We start from the raw sequence: 25,679 nt of genomic DNA, 5'->3' as shown, positions 1-25,679 counted from the left end.
GGGCCCCCAAGACAGTGGGGCCCTAAGCTATAGCTTGTTTAGCTTATACGTAAATCCGGCACTGCTTATAGGCAACAAACCACCGGGCTGCGAAAGCTTTGACAGAAAGTGTGTAATGACAGATCTGCGGAAGGTGCAGAAATGAGCGCCGAAAGTTCAGCGTCCTCCTTTCAGAAGAAGCCCTGCCTTTCGTTGCCCAAGTGTTCCGTGCCAAGTCCTCTTAAAGGTCCAAGAGGAAAAAACATGTTTTCGCTTTTTTAAAGAAAAAGGAAAGGACCGGCTTCGCTGCCCGATCGTCCAGCGTCAGGCACAGGCGCAGCGTGCAGGTGGCCCGGCCGGAGCCGCGCCAAGGAAGGGGCAGGGAGGCGGGCGGAAGCGGCGGGATGCCCCCGGAGCCCCGGCAGCGTGAGTCGGCTCGGTTCCCGCAGGAAGGCGCGGCCGGAGGAGCGCGCGGGCGGCTTCTTTTCCCGGAGCAGTGGAGGGCAGACGCGGCGGCGGCGGCGGAGGCTGCTGCTTCTCCTCGTGCTTCTCGTGCGCCTCCTCCTCCTCCGCCGCCATGGCGCGGCCCTCCTTCTCCCTGGCCACCTGCGAAGTGATCGGCTTCGACCTGGACCACACGCTGTGCCGCTACCACCTGGTCGAGAGCGCCCGGGTGAGTGAGGGGCAGCCGAGGGGAGACGCGAGGCGAGCGCCGGGGCAGCGTCCGCTCTTCGCCCGCTGCGCCGCCGCTCCCTCCGCCCTCGTCGCAGCCTCGGCCGGGCGCTCCGCCACCGCCGGCCGAGAGCGGCGCTGCGACGCGGGCGGAGGAGGCGAGGCGGGCGTCTCGGAGAGGGGACTCTTTGGCTGAGGCGGCGGCGTGGTTTTCGCGGGCCTCCTCGGTCTGCGGCCCTTCTGGCGGGCCTGCTGGCGAAGCAGGGAAACTCCCGCCCCCTGGAGTTCTTTGGCGCTGCATTTCTGCTCGCTGCCCGGGGCAGAGTCAGCCTCTTGGAGTCAGTGGAGCCTCCTTCCGAGCAGACGCGCGCAGGAGGAGTCTCAGCGCAGTGCCGCTCATAATTACTCGGAAGGAAGGGCCACGGGGCTCCGTGGCGCTTACTCCCGAGTAGGCAAGCGTTGAGTGGGGAGAGGGCTCGGGAGCTGCTTCACATAGGCATCTGGCTGGCCGCTGTCAGTGCAGGATGCTGGGCTACAGATGCCCGGATCCAGCGGGGGAATCACCTACCAGCAACTCGCCCTTGTGTTTCTTCCAGCCCATGTCCCTGAGGCTGAATATGTCGGGTGCCTTACATTTCTGTGTTTCCAAGTTTTATTCATGTAAGAAATGTAAAGTTGTTTGCAGAACAGACTGAAACATTAATCATAATATAACCAGTACAAGGAAATATATTTGTGTCTTGTTTGGGGAAAACACATTGGTTTTTGTTTTTTGTTTAAAAAAACAAGGTCATTTACAAAGTTGCAGACAAAGCTGAACCTCCTCTCCTGCTGTGCTTGTTATCCATTATTATTACTATTTTTTTAAAAAAAAATTAATTTTAGTAAGTACAAATTAGAAAAACATACATATTTACAAAAAAGGAAAATACAAAAGAAAAAGAAAATACATGTAACCAAGAAACAAAAATTAGAGAATATTATGTCTCTTTTCATATTTACAGTTATTTATACCTCTATAAAATGCTATTCACAATAAAGAAGTGAGATAAAAGGTAAGATATCATAAAAAACCAAAAAAATAAAGAAGTAGGAAAAAAATCAAAAGTGAAAATTTTTAAAAGTAGATAAGTATTCACTATACACAGCCATTTCCAACCTATATTTATATTTGATTATCTAATTTCATCTTGTCCTTATCTACCTTTAATAAAATATTTTTTAAAAGACTTCTTTTAAAAAGTCTTTTATTATTACTATTTTTATGCCCCTCCTTGCTCAAGGTGGCCTACATGGTTCTCCCCCCCCCCCCCACTACATCCTGTCAGGCAGAGAAACAGTTACTGGTCCAGGATCACCTAGTGAACGAGTGGGGATTTGAACTTCGAAGTCCTAGTCCATTACTAGTCCATAACCACTACACCACACACCTCAATCTTCAAATGTCTGTTCCTCCCCTCTGTCCCCTTATCCTCAAGTATTTATATGAAGGTTTGAAACTCTCCCCTGGGAATTTCTGTTGTGGAAGTGCAACTCATTTGAATGGCAGGTATTCAAGAGTACATGTGATATTAGAGCACCTGTGATAAAATTTAGTGTGGGAAGAACTCTGGTTTCTCCTCATGGGTCCAGCACAATTACAACAAGCATGAGATCTAGTATTTTTTTATACAACCAGAGCAAAACTTCACCTTCAACTTTTATCCTGGTGTAAAATCTATGGGCATTTTGTTTTTTTTTTTTACGAAATTGTAACTGGTTTTCTGCCCGTTTAATAGCTTCTTCCAGAAAAGTCCTGAGAAGTAAAGTTTGAAGACAGAGAACCCTACCCTCACACTTCTAAATTCCTAGGGCAGGCTTTCTCAACAGGATTGTTCCCAATGGAGGAGAAAGAGAGTGCACATTAGTGACAGAGAGACCGCATGTTTATTGTTCAAACACAAGTTGCAATATTTATAGAAAATTTTTGCATCTCACTTTTCTAAGAGTTTGCCAAGGTACAAGCCATGTAAACATTGCAACTAGTGATGGAGACCATCTCAAGCTCTTTCCATGCACATATTTCAACTACAGTGGTACCTCAGGTTACATACGCTTCAGGTTACATACACTTCAGGTTACAGACTCCGCTAACCCAGAAATAGTGCTTCAGGTTAAGAATTTTGCATCAGGATAAGAACAGAAATCGTTCTCTGGCGATGTGGCGGCAGCAGGAGGCCCCATTAGCTAAAGTGGTGCTTCAGGTTAAGAACAGTTTCAGGTTAAGAAAGGACCTCCGGAATGAATTAAGTACTTAACCCGAGGTACCACTGTAGTTTTCTATGGGTGCATTGCCCACATTAAAGAAGTAACTATGAGACATATGAAGGGGGAAAAACCTTGAATTGAGGCTAGATTACATTTCAGAACATTTCACCCTTCTCAAAATGTCACCTTGAGGCTAAAGAAATGTGAGTGTTAAGAATTAATCTAATATTAGCCTTTTTATGTGCAGAACATTCTTCTGCAGCTAATAAGGTAAATTTTAAAGTGTGAAGTGACGGAATCTTGGAGTGTCTCAGTATATTTAATTTTATGCAGCGTTACATCTTCCTTTCTCTCTTAATTTGCAGCTTATATATGATAGTTTTGCTCAGTACATGGTAAAAGAGAAAGGTTATGATAAAGAACTGCTGAACGTATCCCATGAAAGCTGGGATTTCTGGTAAGTGATTCTGTTTAAAATAATAACTATTTCCAGACTTCTCGTCAGCTCATTAATTGCATGCATTAAAAGCACACACCCATACATATCTTTAAGGGTTACTTAGAGTATTTTCCTGGATGTATGTCCTGTTTGGCTCAACCCTACTTCCTGTTGCTCAGGTCCTCATCCTCACCACTTGGTTCTGTGGTTCTTTTGTTCAGTGACACTGTGGAATCCATAATCTCTCATCTAGAAAATTGAGCTGGATGGCTTTATTTTTCCTCCAGCCTAATGAAGATCCAAAAAGCAATCTTTCTTCTGGACTCCTCTCACAAATGGCTATGCAGCCTCCAGAGAAGTGTTGGGGAACCCGTAGATCAGCATCTGGAGAACCCATCATATTCAATCATTGGCAATGCTGGTTGGGGTTTATGTGAGTTAGAGTCCAACGATGTCCGGAGGGCCCCACCCCTGCCCAGGGTCCTGGCCTGGCAAGAAGTCTTTTCAACATACCCAATTTCTCTTAGGTTGTTTGGGAATGATGATAGATTTGCCCATACTTCAGCATGTGATTAATTACTTTGCCAATTTCAGTGCATTTTGATGGAAGCCAAAAACAATGTAGAAAATAATGCAATTGTTTACATAATGTTTGCGGACTGCAAAACAAAAAACCTTGAACAGTTCCTGACTTATGAACATGTGGATTGTGGCAGTTTATGCTCCCATTTCTGACCAAATGCTCCAACTTTTCTACCCATCTCCCTCCATTGCCCTGAGTATCTCTTACTGCCATAAGTTTATTAAGGCCACTGTCTGTACTCGGTATCACATGTATATATTTGGAATATAAGGTTAAGTGTATACAAACTTAAATGTATCATCTTTCTCACTCTGCTCCCCACCTGTACCTTATCTTTGAAACAAATGTAGCTTTAAAGGCTTGGTGTTGGATATGGAAGATGGCAACTTCCTTAAACTTGCAGAGGATGGAACTGTTTTGAGGTAATATATTTTATTTTATTTTATAAAAACGCTGCACTTAAGTGCCTATAATTGTGGATTTTTGTGTGGGATGGGGAGGAATCTGTTTTCAAAGCACCATCATACTATTCTGCGAACTGATCATAATAATTCTATAATATGAATTGCTTTTACTCATCTAAATCCTACACTTGCTTCCAATAGCCTTCAACTGTCAGAGGAATGTAGCAAAGCAACTCTTCCAGTTAGTTAAGTAAAAATCCAATCAAAATACAGATAAAAGTTAATTAATTCCTTAACATTGTCAAAATTATTGAAGTTGAAAGCAATGAGTAAAATAAAACTATACTATTTATTATTTACATCAGAGGAAGAATTCAATACCTAGATTTTCAGCTTTTCTTCCCATTCCCTCTTCTTTTGTCAAGTCTCTAAAAATATTAGCAATTTTTAACAGGAACTGACAAATGGAATTATCTGCCTGTCTAATCCAGGTCCAATGAAATCCAAAGATTAGACAAGCAAGAAAAATGTCTAAAGAACATAATTTTGTGACTCAGATTTGGTGTTATAATGTCTATATATATATTGCCAAATTTGAGTCCTAAAATTATAAATCTGCTAGTGACTACTAGATCTCATTGCAGATTTTTTAGAATCTCCTGTTTGCAAAGAAAAAGAAGAAATATTTCATACAATTCATGCAATGATGTTCCACTAAGTCATACTCAGAGTAGACCTATTGATGTCATTGAACTTCTGAGTTGTTGAAGTCCAGTGAATTCAGTGGGTCTGCTCTCAGTAAAATTAATGTTGGGTATCACTCCATGCCTTTAATTCTTGGTACATATATGTGTTAAACAGGGCAAGCCATGGCACAAAACGCATGACCTCTGAAGAGATCTTAGATACGTATGGAAGGAAGGAATGGAAACACTTCAAAACAATGAGTGGAATGGTTTCTCGTTCAGGTACCAGAGAAATATATATTTAACGATGCTTGGGCCTCACTGGCTAACGTATGCAAATTTACGAAGGAATCTGTGACTGGATTTCTTGGTATCTTTAGCCACTGTTCTGTGTTTCTTTCACATGGAAGGAATCCATACGATTAAAGGGTAGCAGGTTCTCCACTGGCAGCACCCCCATGTTGTGGCCTCTTGCCTGGCTCTGCCTTCTTACGTCTTCAACATTGAAAGAAGCTTTCATGTGTTTTATGTCAGAAATTTAATTTTATATTATTTTGCTTGCTGTTATTTTGCTGGACTATTGTTGCTGTTTTAAATAATACTGCAAACTGCCCTGGAACCACTGAATGAAGGGTGGGTTTAAAATCCTCTTAATAAACAATACACAAATAAAATTCTTTTATTTTTCTCTGCAGCTAAATATTATGCCTATGACAATTACTTTGATCTGCCTGGGGCACTTCTTTGTGCGCGGATTATTGATGGTTTAAACAAAGTAAGTGTTAACAGTGGTTTTTTTCACTGGGCTGTAGACCAGGTTAACTTAAACGAGAGCTTTTTCTCCCTTGTGTTCTTCCTTTTTCTGTTCCTCACCTTGCTTAGGTATTATGTAATGGGCTTGCTTAACACTTATGCTGCAAGAGGAACTTAATTTCTGTGATGGAATTTTATATACCTGTTCCATTGCAATGAATAAGTTGGACCATGGAAGTTATAGGAGTCACTTCTGTAGGTGACCAAGTAGTGGTCTTGGGGCTAAATTAGACATGATGTTCAACATGCAGATATTTAAAATGCAAATAGCAGCCTTAGAGATTGGGATTGCAGAAGCTGGGGGTGGGAAATCAAACCATCTTCCTCCCCTGTCGCGGTTCTGATGAAGCACCCACTCCCCCTGCTCTGCCCTGCCCCTTACCTATGACAGACAGCACTGCTTCCAGATGGTGCATTGTATAAACCCTTAAATACCATCCTCCTACATGCATTCCAAATTCACACCTGTTTTCTCTGATGGATGACAAATGAATCTTTTGGTTTTCAGTCCTGAGTCTTGAGGCTAGGTTGACCTGTTCTAAAAGCTTTACAGATTGAACAGGCATACTGCTTTTCATTATCTGCAATGTACATTGTGGTTACTCTCCTTTATTTTACTGAAGGGCATAGGCAAACCACAAGAACCTCTCTCACCCCATGTGCAAACACGCTGACAGAACTCGCCCAAGTTTGTAACTTTAGGGGTTTGCGGCCTAGGAGAGGCCATTCTCTATGGCAACCCCTGAGCGGATGAATTTCCTCCCCACAGAGGTGCATCTGGCATTGTTATTATTAATTACATTTGTCAGTTCCTTTCATCACAGCAGTGAACCAAAGCGAGTTACGTTAGAATCAGCTAAAGCAAATACAACCAATAAAAGCCTAAAAGCAAAATCCACAAGGATAAAATATGAGTTTTATAGATCCTGCCCAGCTGAAAGAGGCCACAATTGCCCCAAACCCTTCAAATTAAAGGCCAAAAGCCTGGACAAAGAGGAGGGTCTTTTCCTGGTGGCTACAAATAAAGATGGTGCCAGATGTGCCTTCCTGGGGAATGCTCTCCCCAGGGAGGCATACTTGACACCCTCTTTATATATTTTATCCACCACTGGAAGAGCCTGTTTTCCTGTTGCCACCCTCCAGATCTCCCATGGAAGGGACACAAAAAGAAGGACCTCATTGTATAGCTTTCATAATATTCAGAGGACACACCTCCTTACATTGGCAAAAGTAGCAGTGGTGGTAATATAACAACAACAACAACAACAACAACAATAGTAAGTAATGATCATATTAACCCCAATATTGGCCACTCCTGATTATTTCGTTTCTTTGGTGATCACTCGTAGCCGAGTAAGATTGTCTTCCATAGACACGGTTTTAACAACGAGTCTGTAAGTGACTGTGGAGGGCTTTTTTCAGCCAGAACTCACCAGAACTCCATTCCGGCACCTCTCAGGTGGGTGCCATTGCCATTCTAAGAGAACAAGGGAGATGTTGATGGTGAGTTCCAGCACCTCTTTTTCTAGAAAAATAGCACTGATTAGAAGCCAGTAGTTTTTTGGGGGGGGTGACCCATATTGCTGCCTGAAGTGAAGGATAAGGTACTACACAGAGACACCTATTCCTTGTACTGAAGCTGAGAGAACTTGCAGTTGAATCTTGACAATACAAGAAGAAATACAATACAAAAGAAACAGTGCAGATTGGGCCCAGAAGAATAGGGCAAGTGAACAGGCAGCAGTTCTTTGGAGAGGAGGAGAGAGGCCTACAGAGAAAGGGGGACCACTGAGGGCACCTTGCCTAAGGGTTCCTTCCCCCCCCCCAAATTGGAGCCAGTACTGGGTGCCCCAACCCCCTGCATCTGTCCCTTGCATCTGTCACTCTGCTCAGTGAAAGGGCACGTCCTGTGCTTTGAAAGCTGGGGTGGAAAAAGTAGGCCTAAGAAGTGGAAAAAAGGTGTTGTCTCGCTTTTACATGCAAGGGTCATGGGCAGAGGGAACCTCAGCCTGGATTTGACCTGGTTCCTGGTGTTTGGGGCAAATGCAGACAGGGATGTTTTTGTTTGTTTGTTTACTGAGCACTCCAAACCTTGTAACTCCACTTCTGTGTTTAGAAATGTGTTTGTATTGCTTTTGGTTGGCATGCAAAGTTTGCTGCCTCCGCAGGCCCATGTTGAAGCACTTCTGTATAGCAAAGCTTTTAAGTAATTTTAGGCATGTCACTAAGGAGAACAATTTACCACAACAGCTGAACTGCAAAGAGACAGATTTGTTAAAATGAAGAGCAGAAACCGAAACACTTTCATGCCCCTGTGATGCCTGTGATTAATCTGTTTTGTAAATAACATCAGTCTGCCAGTTTAGTTTCAGATTTTGTGGTAGAAGATTCCCCCCACCCACCCAAAATAGCAACACAGTAAGTGATGCAGAATGATCTGTATATTTCAGTATCGCAAGATTAATTATTGCATTTTTATTCATGATAGGTTGTTAACAGATAAGGAAAAAAGACGTTGGCTTTCAGTGTGAGTTAAAACCTGAGCTGTGTTGTAACTCCTATCTAAATCCCCATCCATTTCCTTTCCCAGGCATGGACTATACACACACAGTAGAATGAGGTGACAGAATATACAAGTGGTTCTCAAAAATTTCACCTCAGATGGAGGCAAAGTTTGGAATAATCAGCTGGCAGTTACAGAAATAATGTTCTGCTGGTGTCTCATCCATCTTTGGAAATTACAGTGGTGCCTCGCAAGACAAAAAGAATCCGTTCCGCGGGTCTTTTTGTCTTGCGGTTTTTTCGTCTTGCGAAGCAAGCCTATTGATGGAGTAGCGCTATTAGCGCTATTGACATTTTAAGGGCTAAAAACGGCTTTTTAACGCTTGGGAGATTAGCGGTTTTGCTGCTAAAATGCTTTTAGCAGCTTAGCGATTCAAAATAAGGGGTTTTGGAGCAGGAAAAAAATTTCGATTTTTTTCGTCACTTTTCGTCTTGCGAAGCAAGCCCATAGGGAAATTCGTCTTGCGAAGCGCCTCTGCAGATGGAAAACCCTTTCGTCTTGCGGGTTTTCCGTCTTGCGAGGCATTCGTCTTGCGGGGCACCACTGTACTAAATTATTTGCCACCATGTTTTCCTTGTGGCAAGAAGTTCCAAAGTTCAGAGGCCCTCAGGCAAAGTACAGCCATTTGCTTTGGAGGTATTGTAACTCAACCAGGAGTGGGGGAATGAAACAAAAAAATCATAGAAGAGAGCATTGCTGCCTGGCCTTTGTACATGAGCTCGTCAAGCTACATTTTTGCTGTTGCTGCAGGTTCCCTTTGAAATCGCTAATTTATGAAACTCACAGTGATTGCTCTGATAAAATTTGGAGTGACGTTTAGTTGAGGAAGCTCAAAGGATTTCTTGGTGTTTTTTTTCTTGCTTACAGCATAGTCCTAGGCGAAAATATGACTTTTGGAAGGATATGGTTGCTGCCATACAGCATAATTATAAGACTTCAGCTTTTAAAGGTAAGCAAATTCATCGTCATATGATGGGTATTTTTATAACAACAACAACAACAACAACAACAACAACAACAACAACAACAACAACAACAACAACAACGCTATTCTTTGTGTATTTGACAGTTCATGGCAGTTAGTAGTCTGAGTGTTGAATGTGCCCATTCAATACCATATATATGGTTAGCTTGACCAAACTATAACCATTGCATAGAAGTGCACTAAAAGTCACTTCTATACTGATGAAAGTCTTCCAAGTTATTGCTTCATAGTTAAGTGATGTTAAGTTAGGGTTATACTTGTACTTGGAAGATTTGCATCTAAGAATGGAACAAGATGCTTGGCGACAAAAATGTGTTTCCCAGTTCTGTGTTTGCCTGAGACATCAATCTGTCCGTTCCTTTTTCTCCCTTGCAAATGCCCACCTCATGCCCTCACACAGCACTGGAAATGTTTATGTTTCCCTCTGAATGTCTGTTTCCAGCTTAAAATCCAACCAGGGTCAAGCTCACCGCAGAGCAATACATGCAGCAATGTTGTTAAGGGGCTAGAAACACCCAGTGTGTTTAGTGGCAGGTCTGTTCCAGGAGGCCCTGCAAGAGTTCCTCACCCATGATATGGCATGGAGGCGGGAATGGTTCTTCAAGCATATCATGCTGTAAAATGTACATAATCTGACTGGATGTGTGTGTGAGAAATTTGCCGGAGGTAACTGTCATATATAGCTTATTCCAGACTTTTAAGTGGACTGTGAACAGGGAGAACGGACATCCCTAGACCACCTGCTTTCTATTTATTACAGGTGTCTCCCACCCCACCCCCACCCTCATTTCAGAATTCACTTCTGAGGACAGGTTCCAAAAAAATGTAACAATATGATAAATTATATTCAGAGATTGATGCTGAAGCTTTGCACAGTGCTGATAGGGACTTGTATCTGTATTTCTATACTTAAAATCTGTAAGTAGACTTGTACCTGCGGGCCTATATCTCCACGGCAGATTTTTCTCCTTCCTTTGAAGTTCCGTGAATCAAGATGATGGCTTAAAAGACTTAGGCCGCACGGTACTGGGATAGTAGTACCTTTGACTTCAAGATTCCCCTTACAGCACTTGCATCCTTTGAGATAGAGATAGGCTTGTTTTGCTTTCAGTGCAACCATGTAGCTGGTAGCTAAAAGCCCCTCTCTTATTTTTTTAATACAACAAATTCTCAGGTAGGATTTTTATTTTTTAAAAAATGTATTTCATGTATAAGTTTTTGTCAGTGTAGTCATTTGGGAAAATAACAATGACTTTGCCACAACACCATGATTCCAAGAAACAAATTTAAAAGTACTAAATAATGGCAAGCAAAACAGAAATAGGTTTCACTTTTTTATTAATACAGCTTTTAAAAATCACGTTTGACAAACACAACTAGACATTTTTAGAACAAAGTGTAAAATGCTGGTGTCAAATGAATACAATGCAGACCATTTATTTTTATTTCACACAGACAAAAAAAAATGTAATCAAGAACTTAGTGTGGGTGAAATATTAATGTTAAAAAATGTAACTGGTCTCATGTTGGTACAATAAGTGAATAATTGTACAAGCACCATAGTGTAAAACTAATAAACATAAATAATACTTCCCTCTCCACCGTCATTTATCATTCTCTCAATGCCATAATGTATTTAAGGGAGAGGAGACTATTTAAAAGCATTTGAATGTATATTTTCTTTTGGAGGAGACTTTTGACACAACCTAACCATGCTGAACTAATTTTATTCAGAATATTCCAGTTAGTCTGTAGCACCTTATATTTAATTTTAACTTATAGAACTTAACACATTGTTAACTAATTAACCAATGTGACAATCTTTATCATTCCTAATGACTAATTATAGTAGTTTCACATTAGATTTGTGAGTGATAATCGCAGGGCTCACATTCATATGAACTTTGTATATGAGCTTGCCGGTGAACTCCTACCCGAAATACACTTCTGTGATAAGCCAGCCTCTGTGATTTCAAAAGAAATAACTTTGTTGCCATAGTGTCTTTCACCTATGAGTTCAGCCTCTTTTAACTGTGAAAATTATTTTTGAATCTACTTCGAGGGGGAAATAAACTAATTTAAACCAGTATCATTAATCAGATTATTAAAGAGTAAGTAGTGTCAGGATGGAAGCATTAGATCTTTAGAAATGCTTCTTTTCTACACTTCTGTGAATGATAAGACCCCATAGCCTTACAATTTTAAAGATCTAATCCTGGCAATTACAGTTGGGATTTCTCAGTGTTTGGGTGGGTTAAATACATTGTTGAGTATTGCACTGAAATACAATTATAGTTTGTGAACATCACCCTTTAAAATAGGAGTGAGGAACATATGGCCCTCCAAATGTTGTTGGACTACATCTCCTATCATCCCTAACAATTAGCTGGAGTTAATGGGAGTTGGAATCCAGCAACATTCTGGAGAGCCACAGACTCCCGACTCCTTCTTTAAAATGTCTTTTAAAAACAGCACCTAAGATAAACATAAAGTAGCATTTGCCTTTGAAATTTAATTTTGAGTTCACACTTTCTTCAGCTAGTCTCCTCTGGACATCTACAAGTAGAAACACAAATACTAAGACACTATATGTTGGGGGTGGCAGAATGTTATATTTGTGCAAATAAGAAACCTGAGAAGGAGGAGTGAACATAATCTGAAGAGAACAGGCCGTTCGATTCATTGTTGGGCAGCTGCAACCAGACTTGATCATTTTCCATGAGCTCAATAACAGCACTACCAGAAGCCTGATCGAGGTAGCCTTTCTTGTACTCATCAAAGGTGTACATGATGGGCGAGCCATTTTTGTACAGGCCTACCCAAACATGTGACCCTTTCACATGCACGTGGTAAGCAAAGTAGTAAAGTCCTGGTATCCTGCAAGTGAAGATCCCTGACCTGGGGTCGTAGTGCTGTTGTCTATTGTACAAGATCTTATCAAATCTGATAGGGGCAGCTGATGGAGGGTAAGCTTTAGAAAGAGTGGCAGTGAAAGCTGACACCGGGAAGCCAGTTAGACCTTGCACTTCACCAGCTTTCATAACAGGTATTCCAGCCAGGGCCTGGCCTCCTGGGATTACGGCTTCTCCAGGAGGCCCAGGTGGACCTGGAGGACCTGGCAAACCAGGCTGTCCATTGTGGCCTTTGGGGCCTGGTGGTCCTGGGGGTCCCATAGGCCCATCTAAACCCTTCGCAGAAATACCAGCTGGGCCCGGTAATCCTGGTGCACCCGTTTCCCCTTTACTGCCAGGGAATCCTGGAATACCTGGAGGACCAATTGGTCCTTTTGTACCAGGTATTCCTGGCGGTCCTCTAGGGCCTGGTTCACCATTGAATCCTGCCACTCCCTTAGGTCCTGGTGATCCCATTGGGCCAGGTAGGCCAGGTTGCCCAGCATGCCCTGCATCCCCTTTTGGACCTGGCAAACCTGGTTGTCCTTTTGGGCCAGTAAGTCCTGGCTCCCCTGGGTATCCTGATTTCCCCTGCAGTCCTGGTAGACCCCTCTCCCCTTTAACCCCTGGGAATCCTGCTGGACCTGCAGGGCCTCTCTCACCCTTGAGTCCAGGGAGGCCATTTTCACCTGCTGCACCTCTGAGCCCTTGAGGGCCTACATTCCCAGGTGGTCCGAGTGGCCCTGGTTCACCTGGAGCACCAGCTGGTCCTTGATCTCCCTTTTCTCCTGGGGCACCAGGGAGACCTTCAGGTCCTCTCTGTCCCTTCATCCCGGGCAACCCTGGTTTTCCAAATCCTGGGAGACCAGAAGGCCCAGGAAGGCCAGAGGGACCAGGAAGTCCTTTTGCTCCAGGGATCCCTGGTATTCCTGGTGGTCCACTTGGTCCAGGTTTTCCTACTCCTGGTTCTCCACGTTCCCCACGAGAGCCTTGTGGACCTGGGGCGCCAATGGGGCCTGAGGTGCCTGGAAAACCCCGCTCCCCTTTAATACCTGGCTCCCCTGGAAATCCTCTTTCCCCAGGCTTTCCTACCCCTGCTGGTCCCGGAGGGCCTGAAGGTCCCTGTGGCCCCGGCAGACCTCTTTCACCTGGGCGACCTGGAGCCCCATATCCGCTCTCGCCCTTCTGTCCATTGATACCAGGAATGCCTGGATCACCTTTTTCTCCTGGGGCACCCCTTAGCCCTTGTGGCCCTGGCAGACCTTGTTTTCCAGCAACAGATATCCCAGCTGGGCCAGGAATTCCAGGGGCCCCTGGGGGACCTCTTGGCCCTGGGAGACCGGCGGGGCCCATATCTCCTTTTTCACCAGTTATTCCTCTTTCCCCTGGCCTTCCTTGCAAACCTGGCAGGCCTGGCTTTCCAACGGTTGAAGGTCCTGGGGGTCCTGGGGGTCCCGGTGGCCCTTGAGGTCCTTGGCTTCCATATCCTGGTTTTCCTGGAGCCCCTGCAGGTCCTGGGAGTCCTCTTGGACCAGGAGGGCCTGCTGGACCAGATGGGCCTTGATCGCCCCTTGCCTGGACAACTAAAGCAATAATAATAATAATACATTAGTAAGTTCCAGGAATTAAGTGTCTCAAGAAATAGCAGTCAGGGTTAAAAAAAAGTCTTTAAAAACTTGTAATCACTAATTCAGATAGAATCGGAGATGGTGTTCCTCATAATAACTAGTTTCACCCTCAATGAGCTACAATTCCCAGAACCCTTGACAAACTACAGTTCCCAGGATTCTTAGGGGAAGTCATGTGCATTGAATGTGCTTTAAATGTATGATATGCATCTGCCAGAACCTCACTTTCTACTTCCTCAAAGTCCAGGGTTCATGTTTAGCTAGTGGAGTTGCTACAGTAGTACTGCTTTCCCATATCACCAGAGCAATTTGGGAAGCCCTCAACTGCATGCCACAGGTTGTGTCCATGCCAACATCAACCCTTTGGAAAATTGTCTAATGCTGGGTATGGGGAGGATGATACCATAGAAATCATACTGAATCATCTTCCAATCTGGCAGAATAATGTGAATACTGGGGCTGAAGTCTATGGTCATCTTTCAGTTCTGCTTGCTGTCACCTCTCTGACTTGCTGTTCTTTAACACCATTTCCCCCTACAATTCCTGGTTAATATTCCTAGGATTAGTCCAGCCTTCCCCATCCTGGTGCCTTCCAGGAATTATACTTTTAAATGCTTTGTTTTGGCAAATGTGGGTACGCCTAGGTTTGCCACCTGTTCATCATTTTTATGGACTATTCATATTTTAGGAAGTTCTCCCATAATATGTGAAATATGTATTGTGGATGAAGCTTGTTGATAGTTTTTCCCAAGAAACAGAATCTAGAGCAACAAAAGTATATTCACAATTTTTAAATAACACATGTTCCTTGGTTGCCTGATAGGGATGTTTTTGTCCAAAGAAATGTGAGGATAAATGTGGGGAGGAGGGGATGTGTTTTCTAGGAAGAAAGAATTCAGGAAATTAAATGTGTCTTTTCTAAGTGACCTTATCTGGTGTGAAGAAAGAAGGCAGGTCCTATAAGCTCCATAATGTCAGATTTCTCATGTCCTGCTGACCGGAAAAACCAATAATTCGTGAGGTTAAAGGGTGGGAGCCATATGCAATCCAGGACAAATGAATCAAGTAATATGCAAAACATGTTTACTCAGATGTAAATCCCAATGTGTTCTATGTAGCTTACGCACAGAAGAAGTAAGGAGGCAGAGGATTTAATGTCTATTCATGAAAACTTCAAACATGAAATCTAGTTTTAGCATTACAACCTCACGGTTGTGTTTATAGGGTTGCTGCCTACACTGCAGAAAACTGCTTCTAATAATAGATTGAAACTATAGTATTACATAAGAAAACCTGAGCTTGGCTGACTTTAGTGGGACTATTGCTTAGTAATTTTAGAACTGCAGCTGCAAAAGCTATGTTTAAGCAACTAGATCGGGGCTCCCAAACTGTGGTTCATGAATCGCCAGTGGTCCATGAGCTTTATTCTGGTAGTCTGTTGCATCTGCGGATTTGTGGTTCAAGAAATAGTCATATTTGTATCTTACTGTATGTATCTTACTGTATTGCAATTCAATCTGTAATGACAACGTGTGCGAAACAAAAGCGGCAATAAAAATAAAATTAAGAATATGACATCTAGCACAGTGCTACACTCGTAGCATTACAACTGCTACAAGAGGCAGAAAAGTCATTACGGTAAGTGGTTAGCAGTTTCCAAGTGGTCTGTGCAGGGGCGGGGGAGGTTTGTGAAACACTGAACTAGATGATTGCATGGTGTTCTAGAAACCAGCAGATGGAGCCATTCAACCATATGTTAACCATAGCAAATCATGTAAAGGAATTTAATTTCTTGCGTAATAACCCTTTTCTATTTCTTCCTCTGGGAGCAGGCAGAATTTTGTGCAGCCATAGGAGATACTCATTAAAACAAAGTATTGTAACATAAGCAGGGTTGTTGTTTTTTAAATAAAATAAAATAAAACAGATTAGAATAAAATAAAAGTTTAGAAGTTTTAATTTTTCCAGTGCCATGACTTGCAAGGTTTAAACCACCTTGTTCATAGTTGCAGATAATAGCAGAGGGTATGGAGCTTAAAACTGAAAACAAATCTTGATTAGCTAATGAAGGTGTCAATTGAAATACTGTGGAACAGGAGAGACCTCCGATCACAAAGTCCAGTACTATGGTGGGACCATTAGAAATGCAAATAACTCTTAAGTTTGTAAAAGTTTGTCAGATTAGTTTGTATGAATTATATCAGCTATTATTTATTTGCTGGGGAAAGGGGACAGCCTCACAATTAAGATATTACATTCTCCATGGATAAAAGCGACAAACAAATATGCCCAGGGATATAAATTTGATCAGCTTTGCAAAACTTTGGTGGTTCAGTATTAGGAAGGACAATTTAACAATCAGCATGCATTAGCTATGTGTCTGTGATAATGTAGGATTTCCCCCCCATACATTTTACATTATTTGGTCACTTCCATGTCAACCTACATCTGAAAACACCTCGTGACATGGGTTTATCTGATAGTTCAAAACACACAGAGAGTTGAGAATAACCAAGTGTAAGAAAGAAGTATGGCAATGAAGGCAGAAGTAAGCAACTGATCAACTAGTAAGTAAAGGAGCCAAGCAGCTCCGTTGGCAAGAGTGAACCTCAAAGAGGCTGTTTGAGATTAAGTGAGTAGGAAGCCAGAAAGCTTGTAAATAGTTTCCCTCTGTAAAGTGCTGAAGTACATGTGAGGTACCATTAAGGCTAAAATGTTCATTTAATGCTTTCTGGTTTGTGTACAGCAGAGAGCATTGTGGAACAGGTTTAGGATCAATTCAGTCAATATCTGAATACTTTGAGGAATCCAGATTGCCTAAATCTGATCTGTGTGTTTGTAGTCCTATTCTCACAAATGATGCTTAAATTGATGGATTCTCCTAGGGCAGCAAATTGAATGAAAGAGCTTCATTCACTAGAACATACGTTTTATTGAATATCTACCAGACTTAAAAACATTATTGGAGACTGGCCACACATTATAGCCTCTGTAACAGAAGCTACCCAGGCTCTGATTGACACTTGAGAAAAGCTCAGAGGCATTTGGCCTGACGGCAGGCTGAGAAAGAAGAAGTCGCCTCTGGCAGAGAGGCTTTTGTTTCTCATTATCCTGTTCAGCTAATTTCCTCTAGCAAATTAGAAAGGAGGGATTTGCTGGGAAAGATGATGGGTGAAAAAGCCCATGGGCTAGCAGAGTCAACTTCTGTCTCAGCATGCTGTTGGTAAACACCTATGAGTTTTCCTTGAGGGTCTGTAGTCTACTCTAGAGAGCATCTTAAAAATTCTCAGCAGTCAGAGCCTGGTCATTTTTATCTGTTGAATATAGCTCATCTCTTTTGAAGATGTCTCTGTATAGATCCATTAGCTAGAATGTAAAGAGTCTTTCCACTAACTTCAACTTAATTCTTAAATCCTTTAAATATTCAGAGTGAATAGCATTCTGCTAACTCAAGGAGTCTTGAATCAGCTATTTATCATTGTGGTATGAGTCCTTACAGAATCAAAAGCAGGACTGCTATCTCTGATGTGTGAAGTTCACTGTTTTATAGGGAAGCATAGTGACCCTGAATACCTAAATTGTCATTAAATCCTCCATATGTATAAGTGGGGATATTATTACTGAAGTTTCTTCGGATAACAATATCTGAGTATCAATTACATTATAAAGCTGTCCAATAATAAAACACTCAGCTCTCAAGTTTTTCAGTGGGCATGCCTTCAGACAGGAATTTAATAGCACTTAAAGTGGAAACGTCCCACTTATTTATTTCTTGTTAATTAATGCGATTGCTGCAAAGGGTCAACTTTTCCTCCCACTTGACTTAATACATTTCGACTGATGAGCTGTGTAATTAAATAGACTCTTTCCATCACATAGCCACTAATATTGTGTGTGTACACAGACACATTTAATGCCACAGATAAGAAAATACTGTCAAGTCACAGCAATATTTAAAGGAACATAAGCCTTATAAGTATACTTATAAGGAAGAGAATGTTATTCATTTTGGCTGGATATTTTCCCAAGAAAGTGGCACTCCACACATCTAGGCTAGGCTCTTAACATTATCCCAGCAGCAGTACTGCTTGTATCTGTGTTACCAGGTAAGAAGCAGTCAGTCTGGGAGGAGCCACCTTTAAGGCTCTTCTTCATACCAGAGTTAATCCAGTTTCCTAAAGGTAGATACTGGAGTGGGAGGAGCCACAGGGTAAATCTCCTTCCCTGCAGCTCAATGGTTCTCATGTGATCTTAGCAGTATGGGAGAAAGCAGTTTCATAGTGCTTTCCATCCCACAAGGGTAATATGAGTCCCAGGCCTACATTTCTGACACAGATTGATTATATATCCACTTCCCAATTCATGCATGCATAGCAGAACAAGACACTTGCAAAATAAGACATTTGGACATCAAAGTCCATGTGCTGAAACTCTGACGTTCCCTTAAATAAGGTATGAGGAACCTGTGATCCATCAGATGCTGCTGGACATTGCCGCCATCTTCCTTGTCCATGGGTCATGCTAGCCGGGGCTGAAGGGAGTCTCAGCAATTTCTGGAGGGCCCCAGGTTCCCCATCCCTGCCTTACATAATAAGACTGCCGTTCTAAGAAGCAGAGCATGCATCTGGTGAAGCAACCCTAAGTGAGCTTGGAATTACAGTTCAAGAGTTAAGAAAGCAATATTCTGCATCTGTAAAACCTGCCAAAATATTGCTTTAATTCTTTCTCATTCTTGTCTGCAATTTAAGATCTTGTAATAGCATTGCTACTCTGAATTCGATTATTCGGTGTATTGTAGCCAATAGGATTTTTGAGTCAAATAAACAAGATTCCTGGGAAGGTGTAGCTATACACCTATGTCTGTTTACGCTGGTTTTATACCAATTTAATTGTCATTGCACACTGCCCCAGCCTAGCCACAGAGCCACTTACATGTATGGGTGTAAGCACAAGCAGATCTCACCAAGAAGAACTGAACAAATGAAACTCATGGCTACAAATTTCTAGAACTTCTGTCAAGGTTTAGTAATGCTTGACATGGTTAATATTTTGCATGGTGCGATATATCCTCACAATGTATCTAGTATATTTGATAAGGCTTTGCTAGGATTTGATATTTCCTACTGGCAGATCTTTTAATTCTAATACTTAGTTCTGTTATTTTTAATGCTTATATATTTATTGTTTTCTCCCTTGAACCTCTGAACAGTAGCATCTAAATGTTTTAAAATATATACCGGTAAATTTATGCTGCATTATGTATAATCTAGAGTAGCCCTGTTTAAAATCTTGCTTCTGGGTATGAGTTGTAGGTTGTAGGTCTCTTAGTCATTCATACTAGCTTTGTATCCATATTGACCTGTAAATGTAAAGCTCAGAAAAGCCACATGGTCCAGTCTTCCTAGGGTGAACCAGTTCAAAATTCAAGTGGGTGGTATTTGGTTTGAACATTTTCCTCTTCTAAGATAAATCTCATTTCTCATGGAAAGCTAGTATATCTACATTGGAGATTTCTCTCTCTGACACTCTACTTTTTAGTATATTGCGCTGAAAGCATCTTATACAGAGAGCTTTCATGCATGCTATCCCCCCCTGTGTTCACTGAAGTAGTACAGTTCCTAGGACTCTGCTTTGTAGAACAGCTCTTACATTATAAACCAGATGAACAGCTGTTGCTTTTCCTTAGGCAGCTAGTGCTTCAGTGATAATTTTAGTAAATACCTTAAATAAAACCTGTTTACCTTTATTCACTGAACTAATCCTTTTGTACCTGTAAACAACAGTTACAAAATCATAGCTATCTTAATTTCCAATATACTGTAATTAACACGTTGAACAAAACTACAGGCTGTCCATATTTCTTTTTAAGGAAGCATTACTTACCTTGGCTTTTCACACCGAAAGGTAGGAAAGCAGGCCCTTTCATTGATTCACTAGGCTGCACCTTAAAGCGTTCAGGATAATAGACAGTGCTGTAGACAATGTTCACAGAAAGCAGCAGCAGCAGAAAAGATATTTGTAACTTCATGTTCCCAAATCCGCTCTGTATTGAAGAAAAATGTACAATATAATTTTTATAACAGAAAACTGAGCTGTAATAAAAACATACCTACAGCATTCTGCTTCAACACTTTTCCAGGCTTGTGGATTCAACAATACACATGTGTTAAAATGACATCATTTAGTTTAAAAAGTTGAATCAGAAGCCATTCTGGGTGTCAGATCTGGTCACATCTTATTGCATTATCAGCCTTCCCTACAGCATGTGGTGTGATCTATAAAAGTGTTTGTGTGTGTGAAAATAACATAGCTTCTAGGTACTGAAATATTACATGCCTACAAGCCTTTTAAAATTCCCAGAAGAAGAAACTAGGTCTTCCTGTTTCAGGAGCTGTAGCCATCAGAAGCTTATGCATATGCAACAAGCAAGCCTTCTGCAGTAACTGTAACCAGAATACCCTCAAGTGCCATTAATGAGCACCTCTAAACCTCTGTCCCACTTAAATGTATTTGTAAACCAAGCCAGATGGAATTGCAGCATACCGGCATGTTGTAGGATTACAAATGTGCAGTAAAGCAGACTTCAGTCTTGCCTCATGTGTCCTGCTGCCACAGGTGTGCAGAGCAGAAGCTGCTGTTCCAAGCATCATCCTGACTTATTTATACTGTTTGTGCCTTCTGACATGAAGTTGCACTCTGTTGTAGCCCCGCCTTCAAACCAGGAAAGTGCTAATTATGGTGGAAAGTTTTCTTGGGCAGGGATGTTGTGTCAGGTTGGATTTTTTTTAATTAATATTATTTTAGATGCCATTCCCTGTTCATGAATTTACTTTTATTGTACTGGGACTCAGACAGGTCATCTTGTAAGAAAATACACGAGTTGAAATAGAAAAGGGCAAACTTTTATTTTTCCTGTTGAGATTTTCAAAGAAATGGGTAAGCCATGCTAAGACTAGATTTCTTCACTTGGCTGTTTTGGCAAGCAATCCTACTAAATGTGTGAGGGCTTCACTATATGTGCGAGGGTCACAGAATGTATGTTCTCTCTGTACATAGGCTTACGCCACAAGTTAGAGATAAGCCAGAACTGCTCAAAGTTTCTCTAATTCCTTTCCCTACTTGCAAAAATCCATGTACTGCTTTTGAAAAAAAACACCCTCGAATTTAGACTTTTTGAAAGAGAGAGTAAAAGAAAAAGAAAAGTGAACATTGCAAATAATTAGCGAAGTACCAAGCCAAGTGCTGAGGACTGCATTCAACGTAGCACTTAGTCTCTAATTCCATCAGCACACAGTTTATTTATTGTAGAACAGAATATTCTCCTCCTCTGCTTCCTCCGCACATTCCCTGAAACAGTTCTGGGATTCCCCCCCCCCCAACACCCAGGAGTAGATTTGGGGATGACACATGGTGTTAGAGTGGGGAAGAGATGGGGGGAGTCCCGTTGTGCTAACAGTAATCCTTGTACTAGCACTTTTATTTCATTTAATACCACCCAGAATCTCCTGCCAGATGATTCACTGTCTTGAGGATCTCAGCTTTAAGTTGAACAGAGCCAGTTTCTATCTTACCAGGCTGCAAAAAAAGAAAAGAAAAAAAGCTTCCATTCCTCCCCTCCTCCTGTACCTGCCTCTGTTTCCTCCATCAGCTTTTGGTTGCAGAATCAACAGCAACAACTATTCTAAATCATGGAAGCCGGGTAAACCTAATGTTTATGTGTGCAACTGCACATAATTGATAGAACAGTTCTTTTGAGCATCAGAACTCTGATGTGTGCTGCTTGGAAGCACTGCACCTTCCATTTCAATGGAGGAAGTAGTTTCATGTATGTGTTCCATTCCAGGTGTGGATTTCCTTTACCGGATGGAACATGTTGTGTGCCAGGAGTTCCATGTACACACTTAAGTGCCCATATGAACTTGAAATATGACCTTATTTTAGTTAATGTTCTTTCAGCACACACACAACCTTGTGCTACATGTTTTGGGGTATGGATGATCCTATATCTTTGCAGTGGGCCTACATTAGTAGTTCTGGTTCTCTGTAGTTTATTATGAACATTCTTACCCATTCTGAATCAGAGATTTGGTTCCCCACTAAATAGTCTGGATACTATTATTGCTGCACCTGGCACGCACTAGATGCCACTTTTGATAAAAAGTTTATACGTGTGAGCTCAAACTGTGATTTCAGCTCACCAAATATGTGGTTACAGATACAATGGGGTCCACAAAAATGTGGTTACAGATACAATGGGCTACATGCAATGGGGTCTCTGTAGATAGGCCCATGTGCAAACATGACACTTGGTGGATGGCAGGATGGCAGGAGGTCTGTGCTAACTGCAGCAATCACAGTCTGCCATTCATCAGTTACTTGGCATTGGTGTATTTGCAGCTACTGTAGCTACTCGCATAAAGGGTCAGTATGGCAACAAACTGTATCCTGGATCTGCTACTTGTTGCCTATTTACATTACAAAGAAACTGAAAGGTTTGGGCTGTTCGTGCCAGTACAGTGGTACCTCGGGTTAAGTACTTAATTCGTTCCAGAGGTCCATTCTTAACCTGAAACTGTTCTTAACCTGAAGCACCACTATAGCTAATGGGGCCTCCTGCTGCTGCCGCGCCACCAGAGCACAATTTTTGTTCTCATCCTGAAGCAAAGTTCTTAACCTGAAGCACTATTTTTGGGTTAGCAGAGTCTGTAACCTGAAGCGAATGTAACCTGAAGCGTATGTAACCCGAGTACCACAGTACATTCATACCTTGGTTCTCAAACACCTTGTGACTCAAATGTTTTAGCTCCCGAACGCCGCAAATCTGGAAGTGAGTGTTCCAGTTTGCGAACGTTTTTTGGAAGCCGAACATCCGACATGGCTTCTGCGGCTTCTGATTGATTGGAAGCCGCTCCTTGGTTTTCGAACATTTTCGGAAGTCAAATGGACTTCCAGAACGGATTCCGTTCAAGAACCAAAGTACGACTGTAAATCAAAGAGACAAAGAATTGGTATTGTATGTTTGTATTTTTGCTTCTTAGTTTCAATAGTTTTTTTATAGTTTACTCATAGCAAAAAGATTGACTAGCCTCTGTGTGGTCACATATGTTTGATGAAGGAAGGAGAAAGTACACAAAACGATGTTGACCATTATCCCACTCCTTTCCTTGGAATGAGTCTTGGTTTCTGACATAAATATATTTCTATTGTAGGCTTGCATATGAATTGTGGGATTATTTGTATGCCTTCACTGCTATTTGTAGTAACACCTGACTTTCAAAAATGCACCTGTTTTTCTTATTTGATTACCTGACCAAAGTCTTGTACTTGTAAATAAAGCTTAACCCCAGCTAGACTTAGCAAGTGAGACAATATCCCACTTTTAGCTCCTCTTTCAGTTCATTATTGACAAGGTTAGCATGATGAGTGCCTGCTAGGCAGGGAGAAACACACTGTATTATATGTCAGGATTTGGGTTTTTAAAATGCTGTCTGTCCATGCAGTGAAGACTGGAGTGCACCGTAAGTTGTGTGAGTGGGGAATAAATAGCCAAAAACTTGTAGGCAAAATCCCACAGTACAGAGCAAGGCAGTATTGGCACCCTTACACAATCTAAATGGAGGAAGATTTCTTTTTTGAGCTCAAATATGGGAATCGCTCACACGCAACCAACTCATTCAGCATCAAAAAAATCCAGCCACCAGGCCTCTGATAAAATTTATTGGACCAGAAGCAGGGCCTCTTCTGTAGTAGTGCCAGCCTTGTAGTATCTCAATCCAAAGCAGGCATGATGGGCCCAGTTCTACTCAGCCTTTCAAGTGCTTGGTAAAAACGTTCAGCTCACATTTTAGGTCAGCTGATATAGTTAACAGAAAGTTGATGCTGTATTTATAACTTTCTCTATTCCCTTCTTCTTTAATTGATCTGCTTTTACATTTGATTTATGCATTGCATTTTTATGATCATGAGTCATTTTGGAGGGTACGTTTTGAGGATAGGATTGAATATTTAAGTACAAAAAAAAAAATCCTACACCCTGAGCCTTGTGTTGCAGCAGCAAATTGTAGTGACTGCTGGAAGGGGCTCTGTAGTCCAGAGGGTTGTGGCCACGCATGGCCCACAGAGGTAAACAGTGGTGGCATATTCCAGACATATTTCATTGAGAAGCAACTGGTTATCAAAGGTGTTGGGTATAGAGCAGGCAAGGCTATGATTTGAGCAGCCACAAGATAGCAGTGAGAAGGAGGCTCCAAGTGCAAGAGGTCCAGGACTTAGTGCTGCAGGTAAAGAACTATTTTGCTTTTAGTTTTACAAATTTCATACCTTCTGGGAACTTTGGCATATTTGCTTGCCTTCTGAAGAATCTATGGCTATCTGCCATAGGGGATGCCTGCATATTGCACAGGATTGTGGGGGCTATTCTGGGACAGAAATCATGGGTAGCACTGACTGGACCAACCAGACCACCCACAAAACACAGGAGGTTATTCACACACACACACACACACACACACAAAGTGTGTTGGTTCCCCTTGCAGGTAAAGCACTAGCTATCCTTCTGAAATTTCACAGGTTTGGTGCCATCAGAAGGGTCAACCTTTCTGCCAATTTCATCTAATTAACACCCCCCCCAATAAAAGTTATAGGCATTTCTAGTAAATAGCAATCAAACTTTAAGGCTTCCCAGCACCAAAGCCCCTGGATCTATTTGCCTGCAACTTGACAGCCTTTATTCTCCCTAGAAGGGCTAGCATGCCTGCAAATTTCATCTACTTCTGTCAAAAGGGGTGGGAGTTACAGCCATAATAAAATAATAATAACACTGAATGGAAGGGAGGGAACAAAGGAGACTTGGATAGTCTGTGAGCCAAATTGTGCAGGCTACAGATCTCCTTGGACCAATGTGGACTGTTTTCCAAAGCACCAGATTAGAGTCTGAACTGAAGCTTGTCAACTGATCTGAACTGAAGCTTGTGACGCAGCTCTAATACCTAGTCTTATAACCTGAGAAGATCTTCACCCCAACCTTCCCACTTCAAATTAACAACTAAATGATCTTAGACTGTCAGTATCCTCTGTGTATACATATATAAAACTAAAGTATAAATACTTCCCCGCAGACACTAAAGTTTGCAAAGTGGTTCCTGGTTAAAATTGCTAGAAAGCTTATAAAAATACCCATTACCTTAAGTGTAAGTAGCAGAAATTGATAGATGTTGGTTGTATGAATTTATTGACATGTAATATAAAATACTTGTGGTTCTCTCTATATATATAGACCAAGTACATTTTAGCATTTCTTTTTTTACTTTGAATTTGTAATACCATATAATTTAAAATGCAGTCTAGCCACTTAGAATTAGTTTGCATGAGAGGAGATTGTTAATCTACATATTTCAAAATAAAAAAGCTTTTAAAAGATTGATCCTTTTTTCAGACTTCTGACCAATTGACCAGTAATTTTTTTACAGAACACTTATTTTCTTAAGTACTGTAAAGTCCAATTAAGGCTGGAATTCATTTACCTTTTCTGAAAATTGTATGGCACTAAGAGTACAACACTATATGTGAGTTGCACTGACTGGATGAGTGCAGAATTGCTGCTACATTCTATACACAAGTGCAACTAGGTTGTGCCAGTCTAGTGATATTATCACAGTGTGTTGACATTGCTATGTCAATTTAACAAGACTGCATAAGTGCTACATGAACTATGACATCTTATGAAGGCATATTGATGAAGGAGGAACAAAGGAATTGCTAGTTTAATCCAGACCCTATATTCCTCATAG

General features: G+C 41.7%; 2 protein-coding genes across 3 annotated transcripts in view; one reads left to right on the top strand and one right to left on the bottom strand.

Moving 5' to 3' along the window:
• Window positions 1-25,679, top strand: part of NT5DC1 (5'-nucleotidase domain containing 1) — a 141,964-nt gene continuing 116,285 nt past the window's right edge. The window contains exons 1-6 of the mRNA XM_083433666.1: window positions 1-652; window positions 3,264-3,355; window positions 4,271-4,342; window positions 5,186-5,292; window positions 5,706-5,785; window positions 9,254-9,335. Of these exons, the coding sequence (XP_083289792.1) occupies window positions 557-652; window positions 3,264-3,355; window positions 4,271-4,342; window positions 5,186-5,292; window positions 5,706-5,785; window positions 9,254-9,335 (529 nt within the window). The 5' untranslated portion in view covers window positions 1-556. The remainder of the gene's footprint in view (window positions 653-3,263; window positions 3,356-4,270; window positions 4,343-5,185; window positions 5,293-5,705; window positions 5,786-9,253; window positions 9,336-25,679) is intronic.
• Window positions 10,693-25,679, bottom strand: part of COL10A1 (collagen type X alpha 1 chain) — a 36,880-nt gene continuing 21,893 nt past the window's right edge. The window contains exons 1-3 of one of the 2 annotated variants that reach the window (XM_083433667.1): window positions 20,434-20,523; window positions 19,774-19,933; window positions 10,693-13,845 (exon numbers count right to left, since the gene is read on the bottom strand). In XM_083433667.1, coding sequence (XP_083289793.1) covers window positions 11,981-13,845; window positions 19,774-19,933; window positions 20,434-20,439 — 2,031 coding nt within the window. In that variant the 5' untranslated portion in view covers window positions 20,440-20,523 and the 3' untranslated portion in view covers window positions 10,693-11,980. Of the gene's footprint in view, window positions 13,846-19,773; window positions 19,934-20,433; window positions 20,524-25,679 lie in introns of those variants that run through there. The other variant, XM_083433668.1, reaches the window with a different exon arrangement.

The sequence above is a fragment of the Podarcis tiliguerta genome (genome assembly GCF_965153285.1).
Source record: "Podarcis tiliguerta genome assembly, chromosome: 3".
NCBI lineage: Eukaryota > Metazoa > Chordata > Lepidosauria > Squamata > Lacertidae > Podarcis > Podarcis tiliguerta.
Note: the sequence above shows the minus strand (reverse complement) of the source record. Positions and strands in the feature narration are given on the sequence as shown.